General features: G+C 45.3%; 1 protein-coding gene across 1 annotated transcript in view; it reads right to left on the reverse strand.

Annotated features, from left to right (window-relative positions):
• poln (polymerase (DNA directed) nu) overlaps positions 1 to 10,628 on the reverse strand; it is a 45,565-nt gene that overhangs the window by 20,525 nt on the left and 14,412 nt on the right. Inside the window, exons 15-19 of the mRNA XM_060035788.1 lie at positions 10,509 to 10,592; positions 9,550 to 9,645; positions 8,555 to 8,611; positions 7,982 to 8,038; positions 7,075 to 7,140 (exon numbers count right to left, since the gene is read on the reverse strand). Coding sequence (XP_059891771.1) covers positions 7,075 to 7,140; positions 7,982 to 8,038; positions 8,555 to 8,611; positions 9,550 to 9,645; positions 10,509 to 10,592 — 360 coding nt within the window. The remainder of the gene's footprint in view (positions 1 to 7,074; positions 7,141 to 7,981; positions 8,039 to 8,554; positions 8,612 to 9,549; positions 9,646 to 10,508; positions 10,593 to 10,628) is intronic.

The raw sequence follows: 10,628 nt of genomic DNA on the forward strand, positions 1-10,628 counted from the left end.
AGATGGATGCAGGTTTACTAATAGCCAAATATGAACTACATGAACTATAAAGTTTAGCGTCTTCATTTTTTTGGTTTACACGTAATTCACGTCTGTATTGGGGTTACAATAGAAGGTAAATGCATTTATTGAATCCCTCTTAGTCACCTTTAATATGATGTGCATCCGTGTGTGATGTTCGCTGTGTATGTATACGTGTGTGTGTGTGTGTGTGTGTTGTAGGTCAAGTGATTCACTGTCTCAGATGTGTCGTCTCAGCTTCCCATCTGATCCACAATGGTGCAGTGAGGAGTGCAGAAATCAACGCACGCACGCACGCACGCACACACACACACACACACACACACACACACACACACACACACACACACACACACACACACACACACACACACACACACACACACACACACACACACACACACACACACACAGATTGCAGGGAGTCATCTGATAGGTCAGCAGTATGATGCCCCACCCTGGTCCAAAAAGGTCAGAGCTGGTCTGTTTTCATTCAGGTACTGCATACATTCCCTGCCGACGTTCCATCTTGTCACTTCCTTTAAAGGCACACAGGGGCGCACGTGCACAATCACACACGTGCGTGCATGCAAACCCGTGCACGGAATCGCCACACCCTCAACACGTGCATGTACCATGTGTATTACATAAGACATGTCGAGGAGAGAGATGACTCTTGACGAGGTGGGAGAAGGATGAGTGCAAAAAGGGATACTTGCTTCGGTCAGCGAACTGTCTTACTGCTGACCAGAGCCCCTCCGTCACACACATGCTCGGTCAAACCATCCAACACACCATCCTCGCTCCCTACAAAACTGAGGCGCCCATCAAGTCCACAAAGCCAACGGAGATGGTGCCGAACGGGCAAACTGCTTTGCATCTCGCCCCTTCCTCTCCCCACACACCACCACACCAATCCGCCACCCATCACCTTCCCTACACGGTCACGTGGTCACCGCCTATTCAAAACGGACCAACCGCTGGCCAGATGAACTGCTAGTCGCCATCGTTTTGTGGCTAATGAAACATTTGGCACCGCTGAGGGACGAGATGTGTCCGTTTTGCCCGCCGTGTTTGTAATTGGTTGTTGTTGTAATGATGTGGCTATTATTCACACTGCGTTAATCTCATTGGCGGGGAACAGACGGTAAATTGGACCGGAACTCTCAGTGGGCCAGCGACAAATGCTTACATTCTGGCAGCGCTTTGGTTCTGCCTGCTTGGCCTCAATGACATCTATCAGCATAAAAGTGTGATGTCGTAATATATATACCATCTCTTATTGGCAAAACACTTTAAATGTTCTACTGGTGAAGTATGGATTGGAGAGACTAGTTATTCATTCATGAGTGTACAAAAACGACTGCAAAAGTTAAAAAAATTTGTACATTAATCTTTTCAAAACGAGTGTCTCCCACGAGCCGTTCTCCCTGCCACACACCACCTATGTGTCCGCTACACGCAACCTAGGTGCTTTATTGGCTCCGGCGACGACGGCAACACAGGTTGATGCTGAGCAAACCGGTTTATTTCAGAGTTGGTAGAATTCTAACAGTCGGGCGGATGTTCAGTAGCGGTACGACACAGCTCTCTGGACTGTGTGGGAGTTGATTGGTTGGTTTACCCTGTGTGCATTGATTGCTCTACGCACCACAGGTGTGCAGCCTCACCCAGCCCCAGTGTCCAATCAGTCTGACTCAAACGATCCCCCCTCCAGCCATCAACCACGCACGCTCCGCTGAGTGGATGACCTTTCGCTTTTATTACGATAGCTATGCAAGCCAGAGCATCAGGTAATAACAAAGGGGAAAATGCACTGGAGGAGAGAAAGAGCCTTGCTGGTTGTACTTCTTGCATATATTTCAGAACAAAACATGACAGCTGGGGTTTGTCCTTGTCAGGACGAAGTGAATATTTGTTTTCTGTTTGAGCCTCGGCATGACGTAGCAGTATTTCACCCAGCACCATATTGTGGCCACCTAACATTGGGAGAAACAGTGTAAAAAGTTAAATATAGCCAGAGCCAGAGTTCAGGCTGTGCCTGACTCTCTCTCCCCGTTGACAAGGCGATGACGAAGAGCAGCATGGCACAACCGCCCTCTGCGAGCCCCACACACAAATCGCCGACAGCACAGCCATCGCGCACACACAAACGCTCTCGCGCAAGCAAGCACCACTTGCGCTCATGCTGACTCGTATTATGTAAACCTAAGTGATAGAGATAAAAGCCACCGAGATCCATGAAACACAAATACACGCACACCAGGCAAGAGTACACCTACACAACATACACACACACACACACGCGGCAGTAGCTCAGGAGGTAGAGCGGGCTGGCTGGTAACCTAGGTTGTTGGTTCGATCCCCGGCTCCTCCTAGCTGAGTGTCGAGGTGTCCTTGAGCAAGGCACCTAACCCTGACTGTTAGCTCCCGACGAGCTGGCTGTCGCCTTGCATGGTTGACTCCGCCGTCGGTGTGTGAATGTGCGCGTGAATGGTGAATGTGAGGCAATATTGTAAAGCGCTTTGGGTGGCCAATGGTTAGAAAAAGCGCTATATAAATGAAGTCCATTTACATTTACACTCACACACACACACACACACACACACACACACACACACACACACACAAACACAAGCACAAACAACAAAAGAAAGGATGTAGCCATTTTGTATCAGTGCTTGAGCTTTTTACAGAGATCACAGCGCTGTCGAAGACTCCTGGGAGATGAGGAGATTCAGCAAAAACTGAGAAAGGGTTGAGAAGGAAAGGGGGGGTGGAGGATAGAGAAAAAGATGCTGAGAGGAGGGACAAGGAGGGGCAAGCACAATGGAGAGAGAGAGAGAGAGAGAGAGAGAGAGAGCGAGAGAGAGAGAGAGAGAGCGAGAGAGAGAGAGAGAAGGTAGTGCTGTGCTGGTGTGGGGGTAATTTAATCACACTGCGCCACTTTAATGACTCATCACTCACTACAAACACACACTCAGATACAAACTCCGACACACACACACACACATACACACACAGAATCACACACACAAAGCGACAGAAATCTTGCAGCTCCAGCATAGGCAGATTAATGATAGAGTTACACATCGTGAAAGCCTCTGTTAGCACTAAATGACTCATAAAAGTAAAATACTGAAACAATGCTCTCACAGCAGACCGCCCTAAGGCGGCTGGACCTTCGACCAGTCATGGATCACTGTAACTCTCTTGTCCGCCGTGTAACCAGGTGAAACCCTCTTATGCAGGCCTCTGGGCTGCAGTCGTTGGCAGGTAAAACCGAAATAGCTAGCTATATTTCTAGCAAGCATGCTTGTGGTGAATCAAAGTATTGTGTATTGTCATTCACAACTCTGCATTGACATGCAAACAAACAAACAGACACACACACACACACACACACACACACACACACACACAAACACTCTCTCCAGGTAACAAATGTGAAGACCCAGCGTCCGAAAGCCTTAATAACGACTGAGCCTCCTAGATTCTCATATCAGCATTAATCCCTTCTCTCTGTCTCAATCACACCAAATGCGCGCACACACACACACACCCACACACACACACACACAGAACCACGACAAATGACTGACTGTCGGATCAATGTGTCTGTGTGTGTGTGTGTGGCACATCACCCAAGCATCTCTGTGCCATTGTGTATGCTACCTCTATGTGTGCAACAGCTGATGGTGTTATTACGCATACAGACACACACACACACACACACACACACACACACACACACAATGTAACGCACAGAGAGGAAAGGAAGGAAGAAGATGAAAGAGAGTAATAAGAAGTTTGTGGGGGGGAGGGGGACATGGATGGAAGCGGTTGTGCGTGTGTTTGAAGGTTGCAAATACTTTTTTTGTTTTCCCAACAGACCATGAGGAACTGAGGGATGGACGGTATATATTCATGTGTAATGCGCACACGCGCACACACACACACACAAATCATACACACACACACACACACACAAATCATACACACACACACACAAATCATACACACACACACACACACACACACATTTCTGCTTTTTTAAGAAATCCTCCACCCAGCCGTGTGTTATTGCCGTCTGGCGTTACCTCACAAGAACCCAGGATGAAAGCAGAAATAAGACCGCCTTGGACCCGATCCTCATTTGAATTCGTGCATGTGTGTGTGCACATGCACGTGTACAACGTGCGTGTGCATATTCACCGTCGGGGGGATTGTGTGTGTGCGCCTGTTTTGGGCTTAAAAGCAGCATGCGCCCTCCAAATCCTTTCAGTGATAAATGCAAAGCAGGAAGCCAGGGCTGAGCGAGACTCACTTCCAGTATCACCCCAGACCCAGCCGACCTGGGCGGAATCTGCCTCCCCAGCTGGGTGGAATACATCCCGTCGTAATTATCGCCCCGTTCTTCCTGTGCGAGGCTGGATTTAAAGACGTCTCCTGTATTTGTGTGGTGTTTGGGACTTAATAGTGCTGTCTGGCTCTACTCAATCTCTCTCATACGTTAGGAATAATCAGCTTCAAGGTGTGCTGTAATGCACGAGCCATGCCGCTCCAAAGTGGATGGCTGTTTGGTAACGGCGCGCCGAGGAGTTCATCATCCCGCTCAGACAGGGACACTTGCAAATCTGTACAAATAGAAGGGGGTCGAGTCGTATTTCTGTCTCAAACTAAAAAGGTTCAGCTTGCACTATTTTTGTTCCTAGAAACATTGGTCCGACCAATACTGTACATATATATGTTCATTTTCGGGCATGTAAATGCACCAAAAATAAATGCCTGAGATGCACCATCAATTCAAACATCGATCGAAGGATCATCTTTCGTTGTTATTTTGTTGTGAGCTCTTTCCTTTGCTATCTTGCTACGCTAGTATGTTAAGCGTTGACAGGTTTATTTAGCTAATGCTAAGTTTTGCCAGCTTATGGGGAGTCAAGCAAATGTTGTGCATTAATTCACAACGGGGATGAGGCTGTAGCCCTGCTGTTATCAGAAAACAAATGCAAATCTCTCAACACTAGAATTTACCCCAGCCGTGCGTGGCCCGATAAAGCCTGAGGACAAAAATACAATGATGATCTCTTCCTGAGCGTTTCCAGTGTGTGTGTGTGTGTGTGTGCGCCTCCTGAAATCATATCTCCATGCTGAGCTGCACAGCTTCAGGTCAAGTGAGGCACCGGGGCAGATCTGATTCTAATGGCTTTTCTAGCACGCTGAATCTAATAGTCTCTCACTCACTCGGTTCTCAGTTTAGATCCAGCTCTCTTAAAATGGCATTACCTGTCCGCGGGTCAGGAAAGGCCAGACTATGAGTAAGCCGCAGTTGTAATAAATACAGACGTACACAGGAGACCAAAGACAGATACAAGCATTCGTGGGTGGAGACATAAAGACACAATTATGACATAGCCGCAGACACAAATAGAAATGTGTACATGTTACATGCAAGTTGTATTTTTTAAATGTGTTAGTTCAGCAGAAGGTTCAAATCACGTTAGGTTACTTGTTGCCAGTGACATGATATTATGGTAATCGAATCAGTCTATGAAATATTATAAAATTATTTTAATCAGGTTGTGTATGACGCAAGCGTATGTACAACAAGAGAAGCATGAAGACACACATAAACACATACAAAAACACACACACACATACATAGTAAACGCTTGATCAAATTCCACTTGTCAGCAGCGGCAGATTTTGTAGAGAGCCTTGTTAAATAACAGCTTTCCTACAGCCACATATATCAGCCGGCAGGCAGTGTGATCAATTCACAGCTCAGCTCAGACCCAGCCTGAAATTGCCTCGTGAGATTAAAAAGGTTAAAAAGGTGTGTGTGTGTGTGTGTGTGTGTGTGTGAGCGGCTGTCTGGAGTCAATAGCTTATCTTTGCACTATGTTGACAGGACCAGTGGTCTCGTTGTCACACACACACACACACACACACACACACACACACACACACACACACACACACACACACACACATGCGAGTTAAAGTAAGAGTGTAATGAGATAAAAGGAGAGGTGCATCATAAGATGGAGAAGATGAGACACAGTCTATGTTAGTATATACAAGCCGTCAGACCAGACATGAGAGTTGCTTTGAGAAACAAAGTTCTGCTCTTGAAACACAAGACTTTGTTTGATCCTTTGTCTGCAGAGATAACAACTAGAAAACATTTTCTAATACGTAAAACAGCATCAAGACATACTGTGGGCTGCCGACACACACAAGTTAGTGCAGAGCAGACATTAAAGTTGTAATATTTCCTGATTAACTACTAATGTTGCATGAGCAAGGAAAAGTTGGATCTGTACAGGATGTTCCCGTTAAACAAGGATCACAGACAGACCCCAGGAAGACCAACTCTACCTCCATTTCCACACCTTGAGGCAAGCAACAGAGCCATCAATTTACTAATAGTCTTAGCCTTAACCTTTTGAAAACTCGACTCCATTGAGGCCACACACCACGCAGAGCAGTGGTGTGGCAGAGAGTGAAAGACCGTGAGGGAAAGAGAGCAAGAGACGGAGTGGAGGGAGGGAGGGAGGGAGGGGGAGAGAGAGAGAGAGAGAGAGAGAGAGAGAGAGAGAGAGAGACAGACAGAGACAGACAGAGAGGGGAGAAAGATCTGAGATGCTATAATCTGAAATGTGTTTGTAATTGTGGAGCACTCATCGTTATTTATTTTGAGGGGCCATGGTGCGTGAGTGAGCGGAGTGCATGTGAGTGTAGCAGTGTCAATATTTTAGTATTTCAGTCCTTTAACAGAAGTCTTTTTCCAGACTTATTCCAGACTCCTCATTATTTATTTAATGGTTTGTATTATATTAATAAGGGTATTATTCATAGCGTTACATTGCAATAGCCAAAATGACCTTGACACTTAGCCAAATACAGCTTAGAATTATGTTACTTAGTTACATTAATGTTGTTACATTCTAGTGTTTTCCTGTTTTATTAACATTGCATTAATAGGACATTGATGCATGGACATTATACTTTATTAATAGTGTCACTAGTTGGGGCGTGTTCACTAACCGGATGCTTGGCTGAAATCCGTCCGGTCACTGCGCTGGTCTGGAGCCACGTAGAGGAGATGTAGCTCTGAGGGGGGGGGGGGAGAGAGGGGGAGAGGAGAGAGAGAGAGAGAGAGAGAGAGAGAGAGAGAGGGAGAGGGAGAGGGAGAGAGAGAGAGAGGGAGAGGGAGAGAGAGAGAGAGAGAGAGGGAGAGGGAGAGGGAGAGGGAGAGGGAGAGGGAGAGGGAGAGAGAGAGAGGGAGAGGGAGAGAGAGAGAGAGAGAGAGAGAGAGAGAGAGAGAGAGAGGAGAGGGAGAGGGAGAGGGAGAGAGAGGGAGAGAGAGAGAGGGAGAGAGAGAGAGGGAGAGAGAGAGAGGGAGAGGGAGAGGGAGAGGGAGAGGGAGGGGACAGAACAATGAAATACAAAACAGGCTGAATTCACACAATGGCTGCCAATTGTGATTAACATTAAGTGAAAATTAGGCAAGTTGGAATACTAATTAGCAATTTACATATGATTACTCAATCAAGGCAGGTATAATAGAGGCTTATAATTGTTCAGCTTGGTTTCTGTGCAATTACGTGAAAGACCAATTTGTTTTTGGTATCCATTATCCATTTTAATGGAAGGTATTTAAAAACAAATCAGGAATAATAATTACAGTGTGCGCACACACGTAAGAACGGTCATGCGGGGACACACACAAGCGCACACCGCACACACACACACAAATGGTGTGCTCAGAACGACCTGATGCTCAGTTCAGAATCAGTGTCTGGCTGACTGATTGGACGGTTAGTCTACTGTCACAATTCTCTGACCAGACTTGGCACCCCCACCACCATCACCATCACCACCACCACCTTCACCATCACCACCACCACCACTACCACCCTAAAGCCAAATGCAAGACAGATGCAAGCCTCACCTTGCCCATCATGCAGGACAGAAACCCATCCACAAAGGTGGACTTGATCTTATGGACCTGAGGAAAAAACACAGGTTAGGAGTGATGTAACAAGGGGGAAATGTACACCCTGAATTGATTTTGTAATTCGTTTATATGATTTGGAGACGCATTTGCAAGGTACGAGTCAGAGCAGTTTCCTAGAGGAGAAGCGAACCCCCTGACCCCAAGAAAATATGTGATGCGTCAACCTTTCTCCTTAAACTCATGAAACCTAGAATTAAGGATTAATGTTGAGAATAAAATGTGCATCTCCGATGACTCAAATGCCAGCCATTTTCCACAATCTCTGTTTATGATTGAAAAATTATGGAAACACAATGATATCATAATAAGCAGATGTAGTACCCCATATTAAACGTTAAATGGATAATTTCTATTGGATTCCCATTTTGGGGAGTTGGTGGTGGGGATTCAGAGAAACCTTTCATAGTGGACAAGACACCATGTTAAACCCGTTGGTGCAGTAATAACCAAACAAAGAGGCTATTGCAATGAACTTGGATTTGAGGATAGTAACCATGTACAACTGACCTGCCTGTATTCCAGAATGATCTTTGGGAGGGGATGCAGGTCCCGAAGCTGCAACAGCTGTTGAGTATGAATACGTTTACATTCCGAGGTCACGTGACAGCTTGCGAATCATAAAACAACGACAAGAATAAATAAATAAGTAATCAGCGATGTTGTGTTTTATTCAATGGCATTTCGTTCCATAGATCTACCTTTTGTGCCATTTAAAGGAGTAGACAAATCCGAAGAAATATTCTTGTATTAGCAATGCGTTCTTGTGGACTCATACTGAGGAAAGTGGCCAATCTGTCTGTGTGCTGGGCACATGGCATCATTGAGTGCCAATCATGCATATGGCCACAGGGGGTGGAACAGAGGGAACAACAGATCCCGACCAAAGTCATGTCACAAGAGAAGAACACATAAAAGATGACTCTTTGCACCATTTGCCTGTGTGTGTATGTGTGTGTGTATGTGTTTGTTAGTATGAACGTGACCTTTGTTTATGTGTCTGTGAAATTGTGTGAAGGCATTCGGTGCCAGTGTGAAGCTGTGTTTCATGGAGGTCTTTGCTGTGTGTTTGTGTGTCTATCTATAAAAGATTGTGTGAGCGAAAGTTAAGTGTGTATGTAAGTGTGTGTGCATTGTTTTTGCATTCATGTGAAAATGTGTGTCCGTGGGGGGTCCAGTTAGTAGCTCTTAGGAAGGCTGTTACCCAATTTTGCACATGGAGAAATACATGGGCGTAAATCTGCATGCACATTGTATGTGTGTTTGTGTGTCTCTGAGTTTGAATGACCTTCACTGTGTGTGTCTATCAGATTGAGCTTCAATGTGTGTTTGTCTGTGGGTGTGTACACCTATTTGTACAGAATGTTTTTTGTTCGTTGATCGAATGACCTTCAGTGTGTGTGTGTGTGTGTGTGTGTGTGTGTGTGTGTGTGTGTGTGTGTGTGTGTGTGTGTGTGTGTGCGGGCGGGCATGTGTGTGTGTGGGTGCGTGCGTGTGCTCCTCACAGCAGCCTCTGATGTTGACTGCTGTTGTTTATTGATGGTCTTGGGGAGTTTCTTGTTCTCACAGCGCTCGTGCAGCCGTAGCTTATCAAACAGAACCTTCAGTCAACAACACACACACACACACACACACACACACACACACACACACACACACACACACACACACACTAAAGGTTACAGGGTTCCTGGAGGTACAAGACAAAACATTACCTGGAAACACGCAAAGCACTTAACCAAGGCTTCACCAAATAAGCATGCACACTGGGCAGTCTATTTATACATGACATCATTTATGCATAAATACTAGAGCTGTCAGTTAAACGTGTTATTAACGGCGTTAACGCAAACCAATTTTAACGGCGTTAAAAAAATTATCGCGCGATTAACGCAAATATTTTATTTACAAAAAAAAAAAAAAAAATTTTTTTTTCTTTTTCTTTGGCTCAAAACAAAGAAGCAGTAGCCTGACTGCTATGTTCAAATGACATTTGTTCAAAGCAGTCGTTTAATTGCACTATAGGCTCTTTTTTTGTATCGTCCTGTTTTGATCAGTATATGCCAATGTTGTTATCAATAAAAATCATTTGCACAAGACAACCCGATGCACTTCACCATGTTGATAAGATAATTAAAATGAGAAGAATTCTGGGACAAAAAATCAAGGGATATTTAGCATAGAAAAAGAATTTGCGATTAATCGCGATTAATCGTGAGTTAACTATGACATTAATGCGATTAATCACGATTAATATTTAATCGCTTGACAGCTCTAATAAATACAGTTCACACACTCACAGACCATGAGACATACCATGTTTGTTTACACACATGTATGCAATGTCTTATGCAACACGCAGACAGACAGACAGACAGACAGACAGACAGACAGACAGACAGACACAGACAGACAGACAGACAGACAGACAGACAGACAGACACACACACACATACACACACACAGTTCTTAGCTGGGTGCTGCTGGTCACCAGGAAGATCTGTCCTGCTGCCTGATGGGCCTCCTGCTCCAACTGCTTCATCTTAGTCTGAATATATGACAGAGAGAGAGAGAGAGAGAAGAG

Source organism: Gadus macrocephalus, chromosome 17 (genome assembly GCF_031168955.1).
Source record: "Gadus macrocephalus chromosome 17, ASM3116895v1".
NCBI lineage: Eukaryota > Metazoa > Chordata > Actinopteri > Gadiformes > Gadidae > Gadus > Gadus macrocephalus.